Source organism: Lepidochelys kempii, chromosome 2 (genome assembly GCF_965140265.1).
Source record: "Lepidochelys kempii isolate rLepKem1 chromosome 2, rLepKem1.hap2, whole genome shotgun sequence".
NCBI lineage: Eukaryota > Metazoa > Chordata > Testudines > Cheloniidae > Lepidochelys > Lepidochelys kempii.
Window position 1 is genome coordinate 261749144 of NC_133257.1, and position 25649 is coordinate 261774792.

Here is a 25649-nt window from a genome sequence, read left to right on the forward strand (position 1 = left end):
GGGCCCTCGTTACAAGGTACCCAGCTGGAGCCTGGGAAGGATTCTCCTCTGCTGGGGTGCACAGGCTCTGTAAAAACCCCACAGGGGATTCCCCAGAGCAGGCCCTTTGGCCAGCTCCTCCAGGGCTGCATGTGCTGTGACTGCTGCCAGCAGACCCAGAAACTCTGCCTCTGTAATGTGATGGGGGTGAGGAGTGGGGTGGTGGTTAAACTGGTTGTGACTTTCAGAGACTTTCCTGACTTTGCCCAGGCTGCGAGAGAGCTGTGGGAGGCCTGGCCCCGCGTCCCTTCCTGGCCCATCGCTTTCCAGCATGGCCCCGAGCCAGGAGGGAGGGGCTGGCCTCCTGCCGCCTCTCCCCCGCTGGCCTTGGCCCGCCTTCTGTCAGGGATGGCTGGTGAGCCGGCCTCTCGCTCAGACACCTGGCCCACGGCCCAGGTGGGGGAAGTGCGTGTTGGGTTTTGTCCATGTTTCCCCCCTTGAACTCCCTCTGCTGCTAAACCTGGTTTTTCTTGGTCCGTTAGGGACTGGCCTTTTTGCCATGGAAGGCAAAACGTCCGCTGCCCTTTGTGGGGGCAGGATCTGGGCCTCTAATGCAACAGAGCGGAGTGGGTTACTTGGGGAAAGGGAGCACTGATTACCAGAAAGCCTGTGGTTCTCAACCCCCTCCCAGCCAGCAGTAGGGGAGAGCAGGATGATCATGATTCCGCTCCCCAGACTGAGCACCCCTGAATAAGTGGGTTAAACAGGAGGGATCGCTGCACCTTTAGGGCTCTGTCTGTACTGGCCTCCTCCCTTAAAATGTCCCGCGTATGGTAGCAGTGGGGCAGCTCCTGTGTAGACGGAGAGTCGCTCGTGTGTTCACCCTGTGTCACTTAGCTTCCTTCAGCACCCAGCTGCGCTCCAGCGGCCAGATCCAAAGCCCACGGAAGCCAGCCGGATTCCTCCAATAGCTGGAAGCAAATGCAGCTTCTTAATAGCAGCCATATTCAGCACTCCCATAACCGACTGAGTTCAGGGCCCTTCCTTGCCCCCTCCATTTGGCTCCTTACGTTCTGGGGACAAAAGCGTTGGCTGTTGAGGTCTGACCTCTGTGTGCCACCCCCCTGAAATCTGGGTGGCGGCTTCAGGGGCCCTTTGCTGTCCAAGGGTTGTATACAGGAGCCGACGCTAATGGGAGTGCTGCTGCAGATTCAAGTGGCATCTGGGTTGGACCCGTGGTGGCGACTGCTCCCAAAACGGGGAATCTCTGCCCACAGCCGAGCTTACTGCACTGGACACAGGAGCATTCGCTGGCTTCCCCCCAAGGATACGGAGACCAGCGGCAGTTGGCATCCACGCCTGCTGATGGGTTCTGAACCCCACCGCAAGGGGATGGAAAGCTGCTCTGGTGCACACGGGACGTGAGGCAGCAATTTGGTACTGACTTTTGAGCCTGTTTCAGTGCCCTCAAGTAGAACTGTGAACCCCTCTTGTCTGCAGAGGAAGGGTAGCTCACTGGCTAGGGTGCTCACCTAGCACTGGTGAGATTGGGTACAAGTCCCTGCTCTGCCACAGGCTTCCTGTGTGAACTTGGGCAAGTCACTTAGCCTCTCTGTGCCTTAGTTCCCCATCTACACAATGGGGACAGTAACACTGCCCTGCCTTATAGGGGTGCGGTGAGGATAAATGCATTAAAGAGTGTGAGGGGCTCAATCCCATGCAATACGTACCAGCAATTTGTGTGTGTGTGTGGAATGGCTAAGCTGCCTGTTCTCAGGCATGGAGAATTCCCTTGGGATGCCAAAGGGGATTTGGGTTGCCTGTTCCAGAACTGAACAAATTCTTATTTCTTGTACACTCTCTGTGACAAGCGAGGAGTCCCAGCTAGAGCCAGCTACAGGCCCGATCCAGAGCCCAGTCAGGTCCGTGGGAGCCTTTCCACAGGGCTCGGTGGGTCTGGCTCAGGCCCTCAGTCAGAGTTCCTGGAGGATGGGCAGAAATGTGTAGCCCTGGACATGAGGAGCAGTTTCTTGTGTGGGGAGCATCTCCCTTGCTGACGAGACGGGGTGTTTCTCGGCTGCTGTGGCTTAAGGTTAATGTCACTTTGGCGACCTTTACAAAATACATTGCAGGCACCTGTAGCTTAGGGCTGATGTTGGACTCCCTGGCGCCTGGATTTCCCTTTCTTGGGGCTTTGGAAACTCTTCCTGCTGGCTCAGTCCTGGGCAGATCCTGCCAGTCAGGTACTTGTCACTGCTCCTTGTAGGGCTTATTTTGGGATCTGCGCTGCAGGAGCTGCAGTTTTGGCCGGAGGTAGAACTCCGCCCCGACCGCTTCTCAGGGCCCTGCTCTTTGCATTGATCGTACTCCTAGCCCTCCCTAGAGCGGCGTAATCACAGCCCCCTGGAGGAAAGTCCCCGGGGGGGGCCTCTGGACACTGACCCATCCTCCCTCTCCTGTATGTGGCTCCCTGCCACGACAGGGCTTTAGCTGGGCACCACACTGGCTCTGCCCTGCTAGGGTGGGGTGGGTGCGTAGCCAGCATGTGCATGGTTCCGTGAATTCATTGCTTACAAACTCCCGTGTCGGGGGGGGTAAACGGGGGTCACAGCCCCGATTCCAGCAGGGGGCCCAGAGGGGCGGCAGGAGAGGGGTGCAGAGCACTGCAGTACCTGGGGTGTAGCCCCCTCTTCCAGCTTGCGCAGGCCTGGAGCAGAGGGAGGGTCCTATGTCCCTCCACGTTCCTATAGCGAAATTACAAAACTTGCCAGAGCTCGTGCTCTGTGTGCCGACCCCCAGCCGGTGCAGCTCTTTCCTCCACTGCTCGCCAGGGGCCGGCCCCCCCAAAGTGACTCTGGCCTCTCACCTTTCTGCTCTGGCTGAGTGGAGGCCACCTCTGAGCTCAGTCTCTCCCCCCCACCGGTCTCAGTCTCTCCTTACTGCTGGCCTCTCCAAGAGGGGGACCTGCAGGATCAGTTTATGGGCAGGGTTGGGGAGCCATGTAGCTTCCGCGGGCAGAGGGAGGGAAACACCACCTCCGTGTAAAGCCTAAAAAGCCTGGGGGGAAAACGTGGCTCTTAGTCCTGTCTTGCTCCCTTCCCAGGGCTTTCAGCTCCCAGTAACATTGTCAAGTGCTGCCCACCCACAGTCACCTCATTAGCAAGGGGAGTGTTACTGGATCAAACTGGAAAAGTCTCCCACCCCAGATGTCTCCCCCTGGGGTATGAACTGTGGTTGGCCCCACCCTACATTTGCAGCCTGAGAAATAACTTAGGGGCTTGTGAGATGAGAGGGTTTATCCCCATGAGTCCCAAGCCTTCAGAAATCCCGTGGTGTTGGCCGCTGGAGGGACGTTTTGTCCAGCTTTACGTGGATCCTGGCCTTGCGACAGGATCTCCCAAACGATTCTGTGGAGGGAGCTAATGTTATTCCAGCAGCACCTAAAGGCCTCCGTTGTGCCGGATGCTGCACACATGCAGAGCAAGTGACAGGCCCTTGTTTTTTATTACTGTAGCACCTAGGAGTCTAGACATGGGCTGGGACCCCATTGTGCTCGGCGCTGTACAAATGCAGGACTAAAAGATGGTCCTTGCCCCAAGGAGCTGACAACTCAAGATAGATGAAGGTTAGGAGACAGGAAGTATTAGCCCCATTTACAGATGGGTAAACTGAGGCTCAGGTTGCTGGACTGGTGACCTGTCCCCGTCTCCAGAGAGTTTGAGGGAGTCTCATTCAGTCTGCAGAACCCAGACTGGTCTATCCTCTTGTTACTGCAGCCCCTCAGTATTGTACTGCCCTGCCTGGGTGTGTTCTGAATAACATACACAGACGGATAACTGTGGCTTGGTTGATAGCGGCCTCTGTTCTAGAACTTTCCTATGGGAGGAGGAAGGGAGAGGGAAACAAGTTTGTGGCGTCGTTTAGATGCTCTCCTGCATCCGGGAACTTTGAGGCCAGGGATCCCATGAGCAGAGATGGGCTTGTATGTGCCAGTCCATTCCTACTTGTGACCCACTGGTCCACAGTCCCTTTGAAAACAGAATTTAAACAAACCCACTCCGTGGGTTGAGGTGTTTCCCCCCCGCATCCCTGCACCCACATCAGCCATCGCCGCCTCCACCCCACACTTCCCCCAGCTACTTGTGTGCCTGACACACCATTATAATAACACCCGTCCTGTTCACCTGGCAGTATCCAGAACCTGGGTTCAGCAGCACATTGGCCATCCGCACTTGGGAGCCTGCACGGCCCTCATAATTCTCCACAGGGCAGAAATGTGTGTGGTAATTAGTGTAGTGGGTGTGGTAGGACAGACTTCTCATGAGGCTGCATGCATGAATGAGTTATGCAGGTCACCCCAAACGAGTGTGAATAACACCTTTCGTACCACACCACGCTGCCATGGGGAGAGGTGGCAAACTGACAGAGCTGGAGACGGAAATCTCTCCACAAAACGAGTCCGGATGGACAACTGCGGTGTCTCCCGGATGCCATTGTGTTTCAGCACTGATCTGGAGGGACCACGTCTGTGGCTAAGCTGGATCAGACTCGGTGGCTCATTGAGTCTTTGGTCTCTGCTCCTTAGATGCAGCCTCCTGTACAGTAACCCAAACTGGGCATATTCGTTCAGCCCAGAACGGAGGGTTGGAAGGCTGGGAATTTCTGGATATAGGAAGGAAGGTTCATGTTTGGGTGGAGAGTGGCTGTTACGATGGTGGTGGATAAATATTGGGACAGGAGTCTTTATTGTCAGATTTCAGTGCTGAAAGCACCTGCTTTCCCAACTATACATATAAAATGATGGGGTCTAAAGTAGCTGTTATCACTCAGGAAAGAGATCTTGGAGTCATTGTGGATAGTTCTCCAAAAACAGCCACTCAATGTGCAGCGGCCGTCAAGGAAGCGAACAGAATGTTGGGACTCATTAGGAAAGGGCTAGATAATAAGACAGAAAATATCATATCACCTCTATGTAAATCCATGGTATGCCCACATCTTGAATACTGCGTGCAGATGTGGTCGCCCCATCTTAAAAAAGATATACTGGAAAAGGTTCAGAAAAAGGCAACAAAAATTATTAGGGGTATGGAACAGCAGCCATATGAGGAGAGATTAATAAGACTGGGACTTTTCAGCTTGGAAAAGAGATCACGGGGGATATGATAGAGGTCTATAAAATCATGACTGGTGTGGAGAAAGTAAATAAGGAAGTGTTATTTACTCCTTCTCATAACACAAGAAGTAGGGATCACCTGATGAAATTAATAGGCAGCAGGTTTAAGACAAACAAAAGGAAGTATTTTTTCACACAACGCACAGTCAACCTGTGGAATGTCTTTCCAGAGGATGTTGTGAAGGCCAAGACTATAACAGGGTTCAAAAGAGAACTAGATAAGTTCATGGAGGACAGGTCCATCAATGGCTATTGGCCAGGATGGGTAGGGTTGATGTCCCGAGCCTCTGTTTGCCAGAATCTGGGAATGGGTGACAGGGGATGGGTCACTTGATGATGACCTGTTCTGTTCATTCCCTCTGCGGCACCCGGCATTGGCCACTGTTGGAAGACAGGATACTGGGCTAGATGGACTTTGGTCTGACCCAGTATGGCCGTTCTTATGTTTTCCATATGTACCTGGGGTGCTAAAAAGGAGTTTAATATAAAGAAGCAAATCTGCCAGCACCTATTTACAATATGAAACCACCCAGAATGACAAGCATTGAATCGACTGCTGTAAGCTCTTTGGGACAGGGAACATCCTTTTGTTCTGTGACTGTTCGGCACCTAGTGTAATGGTCCCCTGGCCAGGACTGGGGATCCCAGGCACTATGGAAATACAAATAACTATGTAGAGCTGCCGTCCTGCATTCTGCAGACTTGGGTGCAGGACTGGGCCCCACTGCTGACCGGTCTTTGCTCTGGCTCCCAAGAGGAATGGCTGGGGCAGTTAGATTTGGGGAGGGGAACTTAATCGGGTCTCTGAGCTCTGGCTTGGCTTGAGCAGAGAAGTCGGAGCTCAAAGCTGTCCCTGCCAGCCTGGATTGTTTCTCTGGCTCCTACCACAACAAAGCGTTACTGTGGCTCGGGTGCCCTGGGCTGTCCATGCAGAACAAAAGGAGAAAGATACGCAGAAGAGCTGGCAAGGAAACGGGGCTTAAAAAAAAAAAAATGTAACCGACCCTAGTTAACCCTGTGCAGATCACGCTGCTGCGAGATCTCAGTGTTCCTGCCGGCGCTCCCAGCTGGAGTGAAGGGGTAAAGTTCCTGCCAGCCCCCCGAACAGGCCTCCTTGCTTTGTTGAGATGCCAAGCTAGATTGCAGCAGGGCTGTCAGCCTCTGCTGGGCTGGCAGATCTTGTGTGTCCTGGGGCTGCATGGCTCGGAGTGCTTGGCAGGAGCTCTGTGACTCACTGCGCAGGAGGGGAGGAGGGGGAGCGTGTGTCCTAGAAAGGCCTCACTTCTCAGGGCCTGCCCCGTGACCCTGTCAAAAGAGGGGAGGGGGCTTCTCCTGGAGGGTCCGACCTGAAGAGCCGGTGGAGCCGAGCCTGCCGGAGCACAGCGTTCTCTTCCCGTTCCCCTCGTGTCGCCGGTGCCCTTGTGCACATGCTGGCGGGGTGGCACTTTACACCCCCACCTTGCACGGGGGTAAGCGACTGTGCCGGGCAAACAGCAGTGGAGGACTGGCCCCGCCGCGCCACTGTCCTGTCCTCCTTCGCACAGCTGTGGGAGCTGGTTGATGCTGCCCGAAAACGGCTTCCTTGGGGGGTTCGAATTCCAACCCTGTTCCCCTCCGTCTCTTTCCTGCTCCAGAGCTGCTCCAAGCCCTGCCAGGTTGCTTCAGAGAGAGCTCGGCCACCCAACTCCCCCTTCTGCACCCTTCCCACTCTCCCTGCCACACACCTGCTCACCCTCGATGGCAGGGGAGGTCGGCGGCTGTGCTTTGACTAGCGCCCCCCCAAGCTGTGTGGGGAGGAGAACAGGGACCTGTCCAGGTTTTGCAGGAGACAGAACTCGACGGGCTGAGGCCAAGGGCAGAAAGATGGGATCTGGCACAGGGAAGGAAGCAGGGGGACCTGCTGTAAGTGACCAGTGACGAGCGACCCTCTTCTAGGAGCTAGATGGACGTGTTGAGGTTTTGGGGGTGGTAGCGTTAATCAGCTAAAATCCTTTTGAAGTTGGAGAACAGACTTGTCATGGCCAGACCCCAGCAGCCTATCTCCTCCTCTTCCCCTCTCCATGACTGGCGGGTGAGAGCCACAGAGTCCCCAGGCAAGGTGATCTCTGCAGTCCGGTTGTCCGGTTGTGGCTGCCCTGCGGCTGATCTCTCGGTGAAGAGAGCTCAGTGGAGGCAAGGTCCCTCCCAGCCAGCGGGGTGGGGAAGATCAGGGCTTCCAGCCTTCCGCAGTCCCACCTCTGGAAGCTGGGCAAGCCCCAAAGGCGCTTCAGTCTTTCTTGACCCCTGTGTGGGGTTCCCAGTGACACCTTCAGCCTTGGAACTTCCTAGCCACAGGGATCTGAACCCCTTCCTCAAGCATACCTTGAGCAGTGGCTCGCCACCTTGCCAGATTACGGTACCTCTTTCAGAAGTCTGGATTTGTCTTGCATACTCCCAAGTTGCACCTCACTTAAAAACTGCTTGCTTATGAAATCAGACACAGCAATACAAGAGTGTCACAGCCATGCTATTACTGAACAGTTGCTGACTTTCTCATTTTTCTCATGTAGTTATAAAATAAATCAATTGGAATATCAATATTGCACTTACATTTCAGCGTACAGCAGAGGTGAAAGTGAGGGTACGCCCTGGTACGGTGTACCGGTAAGAGCCGGTGCGCCGTACCGGGACCGGCTTTCCGAGAAGGCAATTTAAAGCCCTGGGGTAGCGGCGATGGGGCTCCGGTGGGGATTTAAAGGGCCCCGGAGCTCCAGCCACTGCTACCACCCTTTAAATCTCCCCCAGAGCCCTGCCCCCGCAACTGCCCCGGCCCTTTAAATCCCCGCCGCCGCTACCCCAGGGCCCTTTAAATCTACCCCCCCAGGGCCCTTTAAATCTCCACTTGAGCCCTGCTGCCCGAGCCCTGGGGTAGTGGTGGCGGGGCTCCGGAGTGGATTTAAAGGGCTAGGGCCCCGGGGCCCTTTATATCCCTGATGGAGCCCGGCCGCCGCTACCCCAGGGCTCAGGTGGGGATTTAAAGGGCTCGGGGCTCCAGCAGCTGCTACCACAGCAGAGCCCCAGGCCCTTTAAAGCTCTGCCAGAGCCCAGAGTCCCGGGGTAGCGGTGCCAGCCGGGAGCCCCCAGGGCTCCTCAGTGATTTAAAGGGCCCGGGGCTCCGCTGCAGTAGCGGCAGCTGGAGCCCTGGGCCCTTTAAATCACCCCTGAGCCCTGGGGTTCCCAGCCGCCTCTGCAGCTGGTAGCTCGGGGGTGATTTAAAGGGCTCCAGGCTCCTGGCCGCCACTAACGTAGCTGGAGCCCTGGCCCTTTAAATCAAGATTTAAAGGGCCTGGGGATTTAAGGCCCTGCCTCTTCTGGTTGAGGCCACGCCTCCTGCTCAGGACTCCGGGTACTGGTAAGTCCTCTAACTTACTTTCAGCCCTGGTGTATAGTATATAGAGCAGCATAAACAAGCCATTGTCTGTCTGAAATTTTAGTTTGCACTGACTTTGCTAGTGCTTTTTTATGTAGCCTGTTGTAATACTAGGTGAATATCTAGATGAGTTGATGTATCCCCTGGAAGACCTCTGCATACCCCCTGGGTGAGAACCACTGATCTAGAGTACTCAAATGGCACTGATCAAATCACTTTACCTGTTCCCATAGAACTGATATGGGGAGAGAGAGGTGTTCTCCGAGTAGTTTGCGCAAATAGGGGTGCTGATACCTGGCACTGATTAATGCAGGCTCAGATTTTCAAGCGTGCACGCCTATGCACCCAGTCAGCGTGCAAATGAGATCTGTGCATCGGGCATTGCAAAAGTACAGGCGGGCCGCGAATTGTGCCTCGTCCCAAAGTGCTCTGCCATGCCAAGCAGCCTGGCTTGTGTCAAGTGTGCTTACTTGCTCGCATTGACTGCTGTGGCTCTGTGCTGGAAGGCTGAGACCACCTGGGTGAGCAGAGGTTGCAGGATTGTTCCCGTAACTTTCACAGCAATGACACAATGCAGCCAGTTTTGATGCAGGGCATGGCAGCAGCTTAGAAACCCATAGCAATGCTGCACAGTTTGAGAGGACTGAGAAGCACCTGAAACTGCAGTGAGGGATTTTGGGAAGCAAAGTGTAATTCCCCGAGTTGGGCGCAGGATCCCAAAGCAGCTAACCTCCTTTGTCCAACCAGTCCCACCCACAAAGGGATCTTCCAAGCGTCACCTCCAGTTGCAGCACCATGTTCCCGACCTGGAATGTCCTTGAAGAAACACTCCACGCTCAGTTCTCACACACCGCCTGGCGCCGTGATCCCCGAGCGTGCGGGCGCATCACTAGACCTGGAGAGCGATCCTGTGCTTTGCTGACTCCTCCTTTGTGCTCTCCTGTGGGTAAGGTCTGGGATAGCCACTGCTGGCCCCTTCCAGGGGACGGATGGACAGACAGACAGCTGCTGTCATGCAGGGTCTGTGCTACACTGAGGAGGGAGTTCTCCCCTTTCTTCCTCCAAGCTGTAAGTGGAGGGAAGTGGCCAGACCACTCAAGCCTAGCCCAGCTTGGGTGGGGGAGGAGGAAGGGACCAGCTTGCCGGAGGACCGTGCTGCTGTCACAGGAGACGGTCAGGCAGTCGTACCGCTCTGCTCTACAGAGGGCGAGGGCTGGTGCGGTTCAACTTCTCCGGCCATAGTGGGGCTCCAGCTCCTAGCCCATTCCCTGCCCTAGGGCCGGCTCTGGGCTGGAGGAGATCCTGGAAGGCACAGCCCCCGCTCACTCCAGTCTCACTTTACGACCTAAAGTAGCTTGACAGTTCTGCCCCAGCAGAGCTGTGTTTGCCAAACCAGGGGGTAGCCAAGAGCCACACCCGCCCCTTTCCATGCCATGTCCCCTGCTAAGAGGCCAGCAGGCTCCTCGCCTGGCTGGGGAATGCTAGACCCTGCTCCCTCTGGAGCCCTGGGGGTTCCTTGAGTGGACTGGCCCCAGGGAATGGGGCTGCTGAGAGGCCAAGATGAGGTGTTTCCCCCGCCCTGAGAGCCTAGGGTGAAGTCTGACCCCACTGGCCCCAGCTCTCTCCCTCCCTTCGCAGCTTCCTCTGTCACTGGAGTGAGCAGAACTGGAAGTGCTAGCGTAGGGCCAGCCATAGTGTCATCCAGGCACGTCACCTGCCCTCCTTGTACCTCAGTTTCCCCATCCGCAATACCTTGCTCCTCCACCGCAGGGGAGTGGTGATTCATTGACGCTTGCTGAGTGCTTGGAGATCTCCAGCTGGCAGGCTCTCTTATGAGGGCCCAGAGTGTCACAGGAGAGGCACCCGCGCCCCGTCAGACCGTCCTGCCCTGGCCAAGTCACCCTGTCCGCTCGGCCAGATGAACTTTGTGCTGCACAAGAGGGAGAATGCCTCGGATTGGCTGCCAGGCTTGGCTGAGGCGGGCTGGCTGAACAGGCCACTTGGACCTCTCTCCCACTCCAGAGCCAGCCCTGCTCTCCAAAGGCTGTTTATTTTCACACCTGGGACCTGGCTGGAAAAGTTCCTGCTGCACGATAGCTGGCCCAGGTCGAGTAAACAGCAAACCTGCTGGACTCGGCTTTTGCCTGGGGGTCGGGGGGAGGAGGAGGTTTCTCTTGGCGTGAGAGCAGGTGTCTGTTTCCAATCCGCTTACTGGAAAGACGTGTCTTCAGCTGAGCCCAGGGCTCTATAAATATTGAATTCTGGGAAGTAGTGTCCAGCCTCGCCCTGGCCAGCTGGGGTAAACCCAGCTTTCTGTAAAGCAAGGACGAGAGGTTGAGAATTGTTTCTTGTCGTTGTGCTATTCACGGTCAGCAGGCCCTCAATAGCCTTCCCTTCTCCTGCCTCTTATCCCCTTTAGCCTTTCATGGCCAAAGGCAGGCTGGCTGAAACCTCCCTTCTGAGCCACTTGGCTTGGCCGCCGGGGGGTCACTGCAGAGCCTCCCAAAGGGTTCCTTCTCCCTGCTCGCCTGGGAGTGGAGCGAGAGGCCCCCGGGGAGTGAAATAGCTCCAGGGTCTTCCACGCTCTCCAGAGGGCCAGCAGCTCTGCTTGGATCTTCCATGGAATCCAGCCCCAAAAGCTCGTACTGCCCGTAACTCACGCTGGCTTCGTTGCACCCCGTGTGAAGCAGCTGATGGCCTCCTCCCCAGACGCAGAACCTTGTAGGCACAGAAGTGGGGTGGGGAAGCACATGAAGGGGTGCTCATTCCCAGCACAATCTCTCACTCTGAGCCATTGCTCCTCCCCCGCTATCCCAGATCCACCTATGCTGTTCCCCATAACTTCCCACAGCTGACCTGCCCTTGGACCCCCAGGTCTAAGCCTGGACTGTGCCTGTCTGTGGGCAGCAGTGTCTGCGGGCAAGACCTGTGAGTGTGGAATGTCCTGCACTAGGTGCTGAGTGCCCCCCACTCCCCTTGATTTCCTTGGGACTCTGCAGGTGCTCGGGACTCTGCAGGTGCTCAGCACTCCGCAGGATTGGGTCCAAGGTGGGTGCAAGTTAGGGGCGAAGGAGCAGTGTGTTACGTGGCTCAACGGGCTAATTGGTTTCCTGCTCTGAGATGCGAGCAGACCCCATTAATGGGGCTGAGGGGAATGGGGCATAAGGCAGCTCGGAAGGTTATGGCTGAGCTGCCTTCTGTATATCCCCTTTTTAAATCCAGTTTTTCTGGAAGGCCTCCATTGGTTTGTCTCCCCCCTCCCGTGTCCTCCCGTTCCCATCGATTCTGTCCCTTCCCTTCTATCACAGCCTCTGCAGGGGAACCCCGGCTCCCTGTATGCACGTGCCAGCCCACACGAGATATAGGGTCCCAAACGGGCTGAGTGCCCTTAGCTCCCACTGGCTGCGTGGGCTGAGTGCCGCTGAACATCAAGCCCGTAGCTTGAAGCCCTGATACTTGTTAAAAGACGCCCCCAGCAAAACCCATAGCCAGCCATAGCTAGTCCGTAACGTGCTCCACTGCATGTCCGCTGCCTCTTTTCCGACCGCCAAAAGTGGCTGACCTTGGCGTGACTGCAGAAGCGCTGAGCTGTCCCGTTTTAACGAGCAGCCCGTTGGTATTCAATCAAACTCCAATGCTAGCTGCGTTAATGCCTTTCCCAATCGCCATCTATATGATTTACTTGTGGACCCATCAATCCACTCCTAAAACTTCCTGATTTTGATTTTCATGTGCAGCCCAGCTAGGATCCGATTCCAGCACACAGGCATGCGCGTACTCCATAGCAGCTCTCTATGGCATAAGAAATTCCCTTCAGCTTCCTATGAGGTGGTTGAAGAACATTTCACATTGAATGTTTTGCTGGTTCTGCATACTCTGTGGGGATGTGAGGGGTGGAAGCTGGGTTCCTTGCCTTGAATCCATGGCATAGTCAACCGGGGGGGTTGGTAGTCGCTGCTCCGAGGAGTTTTGATCACCTCTCATGTCTAGAGAACAGCTTCGTCTAGTCATTTAAGACTTAGGCCTCCAGCGCTTTGACTTATTTGATCGGTGAATCTGAATAGAAATTAGGAGTGGAAAAGGCCTATCATGGGGAGGATTGTTACCTGCAGTCTGTACTGAGGGCTAGCAGAATTGTGGCGTATTCCCCAGGCTCTGCACCCCAGCAGGTGATGGGGACAGGGCAGGAGTTTCCCCTGTGGTGGATTGTCCAGTGTTTTGTCCAGTTTGGTTTTCAAGTGCTCTATGCTCTGGAAAATGACTGTGTCAGAGGCCCCTGGGCTCCATGCCTAGTGTCTCTCCGGGACTCCAGAGTCCGGGGTGTTCAGCTCCCATGTTTAATCAAACCAACCAGTCGTCCCCCTCCCCCTGCCAGCTCTGCTGGGCTGAGCTGAGTGTAGCCCCGTCCATCAACCATGGGTACCGGAGGGCAGGCTCTTCCGCAGGCTTCACTAACATGGGGCTGGAGCTGCCAGAGCCTTGTCTACACTAGAGCTTTCACCACTACTGCTGCTGGTTGATTGGATGCAGGCCCGACAGGGAAATAACTCTCCACTCCCTTGCTGCCTAAACCCTTCCGTGATGAATGTGTGCAGCCCTCTGCATTGCACCAGCCTTCTTTGAGGTGGTGTCTCACTGAAAGCCCTGGCTGCGTGTCTCTAATGTACCCTTCACCCGGCTGTCAGGATTGAAAAAGGATAGTCTTGTGGTTAAGACACTGGACTGAGTTCACGGTGTTGCTCTGTGCCTCAGTTTCCCCAGCTGTGAAATGGGGTGTTGTGTCTCACATGTCTCATATCCTTGTCTCCGGGGGTGTTGTGAGGATAAGTCCATACACACTTGGCAGGTATTTGGATCTTACGGTGATGAAGGGGCCTGGGCAGGACGTAGGTAGAACAATATAAAATTAGGGCTTGCTTCTGTCCACAAAGAATCCAGATTTGCACGTAGTGTGTTGAGCTATCAGAAATTACACTGGGCTGGTCTCTAGCCCTTGTCTCTGAGGGAGGGGGCTTGTGGGAATCTGTCGCATGTCACAAGCTATAGTGGCCTCTTCTGATCCTTCGCAGTCAGAGGCCCCTCTCCCTGCATCCCAGCGGTCTCACCGGTGGCTCAATCACCCTCGGCATCCCCGCTGATGGTCTCGCAGATGATGCATATGACCCGTGAGGCATGTTGTCGCTGTGTCCTTAGACACTAGACATCCAGAGACTCCAGCTGAAATCAGGGTCCCATTGTGCAAGGCTAAATAGACTAGATGGAGGGTAAGGAGAAAGGGGAGCTGAGGTACGGAGGATAAGTGATGTGCCCATGGTTTGCCGCGGAGTGTGTAGCAGAGCTAGAAATCAAACCCAGCACTCCCGAGTCCCGTTGCTGTGACATAACCCCAAGACAACCCTTCGCCTCGGAACGCGGCTTGTGCCCCATGCACTGTTCCTACCCCCTGGGACAGCACGAGCTGGTTCAAGTCTGAAGACACTGTTGCTGCATTTGTGAGACTGAGACTAGAGCAACTTGGGCAGCCTTTAAAACGGCTGCAAATTTTGGCCTCTTGGCTGTGTGGACTTCCCTAATGTGAGCTCCAGCCCTTCCCTGAAAAGCAAAGGGCAGAATAAGCCAGCAGCAGCCGCGGCAGCTAGACTGGGGAGGGATGGAGAGTTACTAACTGTGAGCCACCTGCACGCGGGGGTGGGTGGGAACAGTTCACATCCTAGCAATAGAGACCACAGTAATTAACAGACTTTCCACTGCTCTTCACGCTGGGTGCCTGTTCAGTCATGACAATAGCGTTCCCCTCGGAGCAGAGCTGGAGGGAGGCCGGGGTGGAAGTGACCTTGAATGCCACCAGGGGCTCGGCTGGAGCCGACTTTCAGCAGCCATCACCCCATCGCTGCTGTTACTCAGGGCTCTGAGGGGTGGAAGAAAGGCCTCAGAATCACTGAGAGGCTTTGCAGAATTTTACCCCCAGCGCTCTGTGGCCAGCACCTCCCACCTCAGCATCCGGAAGCGCTTTCCCACTGTTCATCAATGCTCCTCGCCCTGCTTATGGAGGAGAAGGGCCGGAATCGTTATCCCTGTTTGACGGATGGGGGAAACTGAGGCCCAGCGAGGGGGAGTGACTTGCTGGCGATCACACAGCAGTTCTGTGGTAGCGTGGAACCCAGCAGTCAGAGGCGATCCTGGGTGGGTGGTACATGGGGTCACATGCCCCCCCCAGATTTTTGCCAGGGTTTGCTGGCCCCGCTTAGTCACATGGTGCAGTGAGCCGGTCTCAGCAGGCACCATCATCTTTGCCAGGAGTCCTGCTGTGGTCTCCCTTTAGAATTGTTGTTTCCCTGTGTACTCAGTACCTGGTGCAGCTCTTGCTGCTCAGCCATTGGTTTTAACCCCTCTGTCCATCACTGTCCATCAACCTATGAGGCTGTGATGTTCCCCTCTGGTGTTATCTGGACCGGTGATCTGCTTGGTCACTCCAATCCTTGACTCTGGAAGTCAGCCTTACCCTGCTCTGCTGTGAGAACCCCCTCTCCTGGGCTGGTCACGCACAGCCTCTGGCATGTAAACTGCTCCTTGGATCATTTTGTGCAACTGAATGACACTAGCCAATATCTCCCATCCCAGACCCAACCCTGGGAACCTCCGTCTTGCAGTGTCCAGTTAGGCCCCCTGGACGCTGCAAGCTTATATGAGTTTATCAATTTAACAAAGAATTTGATATGCACCAGGCTTCTTATCCCAGGGGAGTCTCTGACACACTTCAAACCAAACGCCCTGCTTCAGGTACAATAAACAAACAGATTTATTAACTATAAAGACAGATTTTAAGTGATTATAAGTCAAAACATAGCAAGTCAGATTTGGTCAAATGAAATAAAAGCAAAACGCATTCTAAGCTGATCTTAACACTTTCAGTGCCCTTACAAACTTATATGCTTCTCACCACAGGCTGGCTGGTTGCTCTTCAGCCAGGCTCTCCCCTTTGATCAGCACTTCAGTCGCTTGGTGTGGTGTCTGTAGATGTAGGTGGAAGAGAGAGAAAGAGCATGGCAAATGTCTCCCTTTTATCATGTCCTTTCTTCCCTCTTGGCTTTGTCCCCGCCCTCCCACCCCCGGCTGCAAAGTCATAGAATCATAGAATATCAGGGTTGGAAGGGACCTCAGGAGGTCATCTAGTCCAACCCCCTGCTCAAAGCAGGACCGATCCCCAACTAAATCATCCCAGCCAGGGCTTTGTCAAGCCTGACCTTAAAAACCTCAAAGGAAGGCAATTCCACCACCTCCCTCGGTAACCCATTCCAGTGCTTCACCACCCTCCTAGTGAAAAAGTTTTTCCTAATATCCAACCTAAACCTCCCCTACTGCAACTTGAGACCATTACTCCTTGTTCTGTCATCTGCTACCACTGAGAACAGTCTAGATCCATCCTCTTTGGAACCCCCTTTCAGGTAGTTGAAAGCAGCTATCAAATCCCCCCTCATTCTTCTCTTCCGCAGACTAAACAATCCCAGTTCCCTCAGCCTCTCCTCATAAGTCATGTGTTCCAGTCCCCTAATCATTTTCGTTACCCTCCGCTGGATGCTTTCCAATTTTTCCACATCCTTCTTGTAGTGTGGGTCCCAAAACTGGACACAGTATTCCAGATGAGGCCTCACCAATGTGGAATAGAGGGGAAAGATCACATCCCTTGATCTGCTGGAAATGCCCATACTTATACAGCCCCAAATGCCGTTGGCCTTCTTGGCAACAAGGGCACACTGTTGACTCATATCCAGCTTCTCGTCCACTGTCACCCCAGGTCCTTTTCTGCAGAACTGCTGCCTAACCATTCGGTCCCTAGTCTGTAGCGGTGCATAGGATTCTTCTGTCCTAAGTTCAGGACTCTGCACTTGTCCTTGTTGAACCTCATCAGATTTTTTTTGGCCTAGTCCTCTAATTTGTCTAGGTCCCTCTGTATCCTATCCCTACCCTCCAGTGTATCTACCTCTCCTCCCAGTTTAGTGTCATCTGCAAACTTGCTGAGGGTGCAATCCACACCATCCTCCAGATCATTAATGAAGATATTGAACAAAACTGGCCCCAGGACCGACCCTTGGGGCACTCCACTTGATACCGGCTGCCAACTAGACATGGAGCCATTGATCATTACCTGTTGAGCCCAACGATCTAGACAGCTTTCTATCCATCTTATAGTCCATTCATCCAGCCCATATTTCTTTAACTTGCTGGCAAGAATACTGTGGGAGACTGTGTCAAAAGCTTTGCTAAAGTCAAGGAACAATACGTCCACCACTTTCCCCTCATTCACAGAGCCAGTTATCTTGTCATAGAAAGCAATTAGATTAGTCAGGCATGACTTGCCCTTGATGAATCCATGCTGACTGTTCCTGATCACTTTCCTCTCCTCTAAGTGCTTCAGAATTGATTCCTTGAGGACCCGCTCCATGATTTTTCCAGGGCCTGAGGTGAGGCTGACTGGTCTGTAGTTCCCCGGATCCTCCTCCTTCCCTTTTTTAAAGATGGGCACTACATTAGCCTTTTTCCAGTCGTCTGGGACCTCCCCCGCCAAAGAGTCAGGTGAGCATTACCTCATCGCAGTCTCAAACTGATCAAAGGAAGGGGGGTGACTCACTCGAGAGTCCAACAGATCCTTTTGTTGCTGCCTAGGCCAGCATCCTTTGTTCCTGTGAGACCGGGCTGGGTTTGTCCCATACATGCGCTGATGAGGTGTGAACTGCCTCTCTGTTCTTGGAGAGTTTTTGCCTGGACTTATTTTAAGCCATGAAGACACATTTTCAGCCTCATAACTATATACATGAAATTATAACCTATAACATTACTGTAACAACAATGCTCAGTGCATCATGAGCCTTCCAAAGACTCCCGACATGACAAACTTTGCATTGGATACCACACAGTCATTTTACAAAGATGAACATGGGGGTGCTGGGTGTTCCCCTGAGGTTCAGAGCGTAACAGAGGCCCAGTGCCTCTCTCAATGCCTGGCTTGGATTGAGTTCATTCAGTTTCTTCCAGCCATTTGGATGACTGGGTTTAATGTTCACTAACTTTGCCCCTTAGTCGTTAGGGGGATTTGGGCTGGGGTGGCAGAACAGCCAGTGGCTGCTGGGAGTTGAGAAAGTGGCAGCATGGGTAGGCATTGGCTTGGAAGGTGGGAGAGCTGGGTTCTAACTGCAGCTCTGCCACTGGGCTGCTGGGTGGTCTTGAACAAGTTGCTTCATGGCTCTGTGCCTCAGTTTTCCCATCTGACGATGATGCTGACCTCCTTTTGTAAAGTTCTTTGAGATCTACTGATGAAAAGTGCTACCTAAGAGCTAATATGATCATCTGTGCTCAGGGTGGGGGGCTGCCTCTTGCTGTATATTTGTACAGCATCTAGCACAATGGGGCCTTGATCTCGGTTGGAGCCTCTGGGCACAGAGTCCAGAGGCAGGTGGTGTGCCTGGCTGAGCAGTGTTGACTCGGCTGGGGTGGTGGGCTGGCCCTGTGCTCGTCCTGAAGGAATCGAGGCTCTCGGCAATGACCCCCTCAGGGTGAGGAGCCTGGTTCTAAGCCACCAGTTGAAATTCCCAACCCCACGGAGCTTGTTGTGTGAGCAGAGCTGATTTTGTTCTGGCCTCCTCAGGCGACCCTGGCCTTGGCCTTCCCTGGGCGGCCCTGAGACTTGAACTGGGGGCGTGGAGAAGCACTCGATGCAGGGAGCAAAGAGGCAGCCCCTCAGCTGGGGCTTCCTTCCCTTGGATGCCATCCTGCTGCGGCCCCCTTTTCTAATCCCCATGCTCCCCGTTAGCCTGGGGATGCTTTTGTATTAAACATGGGGCAGGCACAGGCAGAGTCTCCGGGAGGTGGGATCTAGCTCACACCATGTCCTGGTGATTTACCCTGCACAGCTAATTGAGCGCAGGGAAAACCACCCGCTGCTCTGTTGTGCTACACGGCTTCCTTCAGGTTTCAGGCCTCCCACTGTGGCTGCCCAGGCCCTGGATTTCGCTGTAGACACAGAGCCCTGCCCTGCCCTCAGGATCCCATCAGACAATATTGGAAGGGCTCAGGCGTAAATCCCCCTTGTATTTTTTGTTCCCCATCCAACTTTTCTTCCTTTCCCTTTAAGCACTCGGCCGCGCTGAGTGTTGTTGGTAAACATTTACCTGAGCGAGATCTGAAGCGAAGCAGCAACAGGTATGACAATAGGGCGCACAGTTGAGCGGGGATGCCCTTGAACAAGATTGCTCTGGAGTGCTGCAGAGGAATCCTAGCTGAAGAGAGACCGATTGCTGACGGAAGCCGATCTCTCACTCCTTAATGAGACAGCTGGCTGTTTTGTAGGGGCATAGGCACCCAGTGTGGGATTTCCACCCCAGGATCTGCTCCCATGTGAAGCAAACTCACCCCCATTGTGCCCCTCCACATTCTGCTTTCCAGTTTCCCTTGCGCCGGTTCGCTTGTGAATTCATTGTGACTGTCCGGTGCAAACGTATGCCTTGCTCCGAGCAAGGCAAAGAAAGCCTTCATCTGTAGGAAAGCTTGGGATGCTGGGAAATCCCAGCAAAGGTATTCAGTCAACTGGGCTCCTGACTTGCAATCCCAGCCCTGTTGCTGGTCTCCCTCTGCCTCAAAACATACAGTTCCTTACGAAGAAGGAAAATCCATAAGGGGGCGTTTTCCTTTGATTTCATTATCACAGGGAGAGAACAGGGTGAGCCAAGGCTGGGAGCCGGGAACTCCGCAACCCTGAGTGTCAAGTGCTGACCTTGGCCAAGTGACTTTTCTTGGCCCTGTCTCTGTTTCTCCCCCACCCTCCGTGCAGACAATGCTGATGAGGCCCGACTTCGGTTCTGAATCACTGTAGTGCTGGGAAGGTGCTTGGAGGAGGGAAAGATGCTGAAGAGGTACAAAGAGATGCTGCTTGAAACAAACCCTGTGACTGTGGAGTGAGCCTTGGGGGCCTTTGACCCTCAGGCCAGGAGTTTTTTTACTACCATGGCAGCTAGTTACATGTGTCCTGTTTAGAAAGGCACTGATTTTGTTTTTGCGGTAGGTTCTAGCCGTAAGGTGTGGGTGGGAGGTGATCCAGGAGTGGGCAGGGGATTTTAACTTCTAAGTAGGATACTTTAGACTGTCTCCTCTTAATACATGCACAAAGCTTTCTGCAACCTTGGTTGCATGAGTCACGCTTCCTAAGCTTGAAATCCTATGGAGTAAGCAGTAAAGAGCAGCAGGCCTGCAGGGGCCTGAGGTGAATCTGGGCCTTGCGGGACCCTGTGCGAAGGAATTCCAGCGTGGATTTTTGCTGGCTTTCCATTCCCTCTCCGTACCGGCCGTGCCGCACCATCCCCTCTCTTTGTCGTAAGCAGTCAGATTGTTCCTTCCTGTGCTGAGCAGCTAAGCACAATTCAGGGTCCCCTGTAGCCTCCTCACTTCTCATCTGCTCCTTCTCCCACCGCGGCTTGTTCAAGTGCTGAACGCTGAGAAACCCGCCACCTGTGACCGGAACTCCCTGTCCTTTGTACAGCTGCGCTCTTTGTGCAAGGAGGAGGGTAGTTTTGTGGCGACAGCTCTGGCCTGGGACTCAGGAACTCTGGGTTCAAGTCCCAGGTCTGCTACAGATTTTCTGTGTGTTCTGGGGCAAGTCACTTAATTTCTCTGTGCCTCAGTTTTCCATGTGTCAAATGGGGATAGTACTACTTCCTTTGTCTTGTTGAGACTACAGCATGGACCAAATTAATCCCTGACAGCCGATTGCAAGCAGTGGGGTTATTATACCAGGAATGAATTTGGCCTCAAATCTTTAAAGTCTCTCTCTAACCAAACATCAGCTCCTCCCATAGCCAGAGCTATTAGGTGAGTGAATGACCAGGTTAACTAGCTGCCTCCTTCCGCTCATGGACTGTCCTATGGTCAGATCCTAATGATCTCAAAACTAGTTGCTGCCTCAGTCTGAACAAATGCTTGACACAACTCTTCCTCCCAGGATGGATCTTAGACAGTGTCCTGGTTCACTGGACTCAAAATTTCAGCTCTGCTGGTTAGCACTCCTTGGTGACATAAGTCATGTGCTGTTGTTTCGATCTTGAGAGCTGCCAAACTGCAGAATGCTACTAGGTCAGTGTCCACGACCCATTAAATCCTTGCTCTCCTCCCTAAGGATGGGGTGGGAATTTGGTCCTATTTGTGATCATGACTCTTAATATATGAGGCTGACATCTGCCCCACTGAGGGTTGGGACCGAGACCACCAAGCTAGTTTCGTTTAGGTGCGGGTGTATCATGGTGGTGGGTGCCTTGGAGACCGTCAGCATGGGCACCAGGTGCTGCTGTGTTGTCCTACATTAAACCTGGTAGTTCACTTGGAAATATTGACTGCAACGGTGCTTGTGTTCCTGTCTCTTAGGTAATTGAATGGCCCCCGTTGCTTGAGTGCCTCGGTGTTTAATGTAACACCCCTGTGATGCAGGGCAGTGCTGTTACCCCCATTTTACAGATGGGGAACTGAGACACACAGAGATTAAGTGACTCACCCAAGGGCATACAGGAAGTTGGTAGCAGAGGAAGGAACAGAGCCCAGATCTCCAGCTAGAACCCTACCCCTTGGAACGTTCTTGCTGTGTCAGCTGCCTCTTAGCCTTTCATGTTGTGGAGCTGTAGATCCAAAGGTCAGTAAGAGATGGGAAGGGACCTTTCAGCTCTGGGGTATCTGGTTTTCTCCATCACATTGAAACAGCCAAAAAGCTTCAGTGTCGCTCTCACTGCTGGCAGCAGGACAACAAAATCTGCCCTTGTCATGGGCAGCCTCTGTCTAAACGAGCCAGTGGCCTCACCTCTGACTTTCCCCTCCGCTTCCTTTGGTTTGTAGCTTCTGTATTTTGAGATCCCCTTGTCCTGGGAAGGCTTAAAAAAAAATCATCCCACGCACTGTGCTGCAGCAGCACTTACTAAGCTCTTAAAAGTTACTGAAGACCTAATGCTTTGCTTGTCGAATCCTGGCCTTGTTTGCCGGGTGTTCCAGAGCCAGCGCTGAAAGCAGCCTGCTGTGGGCGCTCTTCACCGGGAGCTCTGAGAGAACAAGGGTGAGCATGCCTCTGAGAGAAGGCAGGGCGATGCAGCTCTTGTGGTTGCTAGGAGATGGCGGGCCTAAGTGAAATGTGCCTCTGTGTTCCCACCTGTTTGCACCTGTCTATAATGTGTAAGGGGAAAACAATCTAAACTGCATGATCATCGGGGATTTCAATTTGAGAGACACATGCTGGAGGTCTCCTCATGTCAGTGCTAAAACATCCTTGGAATGTCTAAATATTATAGATGACAATTTTCTACTGCAAAAAATTTTTACAGCCAATATGAGGACAGAGGTGATGCGCGGGAGGGGCATGCGGGCTGGATGGCCTAGTGGCTAGAGCCAGAGTCAGAAATGAGAGTCATGGGGCAATCCGGGGTCAGGGTCTTTTCATGTACTTGTGTATATATACCTGCTACTGTATTTTCCACTCCATGCATCTGATGAAGTGGGTTTTAGCCCACGAAAGCTTATGCCCAAATAAATTTAAGGACTCCTCGTTGTTTTTGCTGATACAGGCTAACATGGCTACCACTCTGAAACCTGTTGGGAGACAGGATACTGGGCTAGATGGACCATTGGTCTGACCTGGTATGGCCGTTCTAATGTTGTAATAAGCATTAGGAAAACATTTTCCTTGTGGCAGGTTATTCCATGACCACCTTATTCAGGATTTCTTGCACCATCCTCTGAGGCATTAGGTACTGGCCACAGTTGGAAATGGGCTGCTGGTCTGATCTGGTGGAGCACTTCTTAAGTCCCAGTGATATATATTTCAGATTAGGAGTCACTTAACTTTTACGTGCCTCAGTTTCTCCAGGGTCACATGTAAGTCAGTGGCAGGTGAAGTGTTTTCAGCTTTCTTGATATTTTGTAGGGTTCTTTTTTTTTTTTTAATTTGTTTTGTTTTGGAGCCTGGGGCCATGTGAACATGTAAGAATCTCAGCTTTCATTTAAAAAAAGAAAAGTTAGTCTTTTGCCTTCATAGTTGTGACAAAATGCCTCATAACATGACCTAAAGGCTCAGAAAGGAGAGGACAAATAAAAAGAACCCCACGCTTATTGTTTTTTTAAAAGGTTCGTGGTTTGTTTTTGTTTTTTTTAAATCCAATCTAATTTTTCAGGGCCTGACTCACGATTTTTGAATGCTGGGGGGTTGACAGTACTGTAGATGGTGCATGGATTTCCTTGCCTGAGGCCAGCTATGTAGTGGAGTGGCTTTTTATGCACATGCATCATACCAGGGAGAAATAAACTGCAACAGGAAATTGTATTTCTATTAATAAAAGTCCTGCTTATAGCACTAACAACTTGAGCCAGTTGAAAAATGTTGCTGGAACAGTTTTCTACTGAAAAATGCAGCTTTTGTTGAAATCAAAGTGTTCTGGCAGGAACATGGTTATTTCTATGACATTTTAGAAGAGGGGGGGAATCAAAATGTTTTGTTTAAATGTTTATGCTGTACATATTCATAATATATATAATTATAACATATTCAAGTAATAGTTTCATGTAATATAAAAGTCTAAATGAAGTATTTTGATGTTCCTGAATCGAAGTTTTTAGGATTTCTGTTCTGCGGGAAATTCTGAATTTCGGCTTTTCATTCCAATTCTGAATGGATTATTCTTCCCCTCCCCAGTAGGCAGAACTTCCTGGGGAACAGGAATTCTGGTTCCCGACCACCTCTGCTAGCAATTGTATTAAGAACAGAAAGTGAAAGTTCCGCAGCAGCCTACCCCTGTCTGTGGCATGGTGTTAAAGCCATAGCTGCACTAATTTTGCCAGGAGAGGCAAATTAATGTTACTCTTGGGTCCTAACTATTGTATCCCTTTATTTTACCGTTTAATCCAATCATTTCATTTACCAAGTGGGGTATAATCTGGGCACCCTCTTTACAGGCAGTGTTGAAGCTTGTACCCCATTTAGTAACTTCTGATGTGACTCATGAACTCCATGTCAAGGGGTATTCATGATCTCAGCTGCCATGGTGATGAGTGCAATAGTCTCGGCTATAAATAAATAAATATGCAAGCAATGGAGATGTTTCATGGAGTTGCTCCATCTTTCATGGAGGTAGTATACCTGCTCTTATGTCTTGCTTTGTTCCTGCTGTTGAGATTCAATGATACTTGGGTTTGAGGAGGTTTTCTCGGGGTCACAGTATTTACCACTGGTCACAGACTCCTGGAAGGAGCAACCACAGGTGCGCAGGCCTGCTGGGTAAGCACGGTGGACCCACAGGGCGTGATAACCCTTCATGTATTAGAGTGCAGTTTTTCAAAAGGGCCCACAATTGGCCTATCTCACACACCTCCCATTGGATTCCCTGGGATTTTTACCACCATGGGAGAGGTTTGAAGCCGGGGCTGAGTGGTTTTGAAAATCCTGAAGTGTGAGCAGCACTTAATGTTTGCAAACTACTTTGTTGATACTTGCAGTGCCCCTGTGAAATGGGTAGGTGTCAGTATGTCCATTTGACAGATGGAAAAACTGAGGCACAGAGAGTGACATTTCCAGGTGACATTTTCCAAGGGTGGAGAGGAAGCTGGTGTTAGAGCTGGGACTATAACTCAAGAGATCCTGGTTCCCAGTCCTGTGTTCAGACTGCTAAACTAGGCCTGTTTCCTGTGAAAGAATAAAATCCTTTAGGAGAACGTATCAGTTTGTGTTTAAATTTCAACTCTTCTCAATGCTCTAAAATCTGCATGGTTGCTTGGATTGCCTTGAAATTTGGTGCGAATCATACAGCTGCAGGGTTCTGTTAGCGATCCAACTTTGGGGCCATTTAACTAAGGGGTTCCTGAGATACAACCCCCTGAAAAAAAACAGCTTTTCTTTAAATGTATATAATGTGCCAGTCGGGTCACACCTGGGCTTTGCTTTCTCTGCACCGCTAGCAGGGGTAGCTTAGGTCTGTCAGTGCTGGAGGGGCAGCCCCTGCCCGGGGCAGGCTCCGATCACAAGTACTCAGTTGTGGTTTCAGAGCTCGCCTGTCCCCTTGGCAAAGCATTGTCTAGTGCATCCCCTGCGGCCACTGCAAGAGCGTTCCCTGCAGTGCATTGCCTCCTGCTCCCAATGTCCTAGCATGGTGGAAGCACTGGGGTGTCTTCTGCTTCCCCAGGAGAGACTCTTCCAGGATCAAATACGTGTCTCTGCTAGCAAACATTTCCCGATATTCAGCTTTTGCTTTTTCCCTTGTCATTCTGTCGCTCCTGGGTTTTTCTCCCTGTAAGATTAATAGGAGCCAGCTTCCTCGGGCCTCCAAGAGAAGGAAGGAAATCTGGGACTGTCTGTACATAAAAAAATGAAGGGCAAGAGAAATGTGAGTCAGAGCCTGCTCAGCAGTCTGTCCATAAGTTCACAAGGAGGGTATGACCTTAGCTAACCCCTGGTTGGCGCCCCTCTGCCACCCGAATGCTCTGAGGTTACCCCGAACGTGCAGCAATATTTGGCTTGGCGTACTCTTTCCCTCCACCCTTCTGTGTGTTTCCCGTCTCTCTCACCCTGCCACGCTTACATAACGCACATGCATGCATGGAGCTATGGATTGTTTCTCTGCCGTTGGGTAGCATGAGTGTGGAAGGATGGTTATTGCTGGCTCTGATCTGGGTCCCCTCAGTTTCCCCATCTGCAATTAACCCCCCCCTCCGCCTCCCACCGCAGGGTGCAGGGGGTATGTGATCCAGGCTCTGCAACGCTGCAGCTTGGGACTCAGAAAGCAAAATGCAAGCAGCTGGACTCACTCAGCTGCCTGCTGATCCAAGGGCTTCAAGCTCCCTTCTCATCAGTTGGCTTTGTCCACGCTTCCTCTGGGTCCTAGAGACTGTCGTTTTTCCAGGTTTGACCTGCTGGGTGTTCTCTGGGTGTTAGCGTCCATGTGGTAAGGAGAGGAAGAGTCGGAGACGGTCTGGGACAGACAGTCAAAGAAGGTTGCACAGATTTGAGTGGGAGGATGGCTTGGAAATGCTCTCACAGGTAAAACTAGAGCTGCAAAGCAGAGGTAAATGGATCTT

At 52.6% G+C, this 25649-nt stretch overlaps 1 protein-coding gene across 6 annotated transcripts in view; it reads left to right on the forward strand.

Annotated features, from left to right (window-relative positions):
• ZBTB47 (zinc finger and BTB domain containing 47) overlaps positions 1 to 25649 on the forward strand; it is a 112708-nt gene that overhangs the window by 15297 nt on the left and 71762 nt on the right. The window contains exon 1 of one of the 6 annotated variants that reach the window (XM_073334794.1): positions 24798 to 25611. The exons of the other annotated variants lie outside the window; for them this stretch is intronic. Within the exon in view, the coding sequence (XP_073190895.1) occupies positions 25600 to 25611 (12 nt within the window). The 5' untranslated portion in view covers positions 24798 to 25599. Of the gene's footprint in view, positions 1 to 24797; positions 25612 to 25649 lie in introns of those variants that run through there. 6 annotated transcript variants of the gene reach the window in all.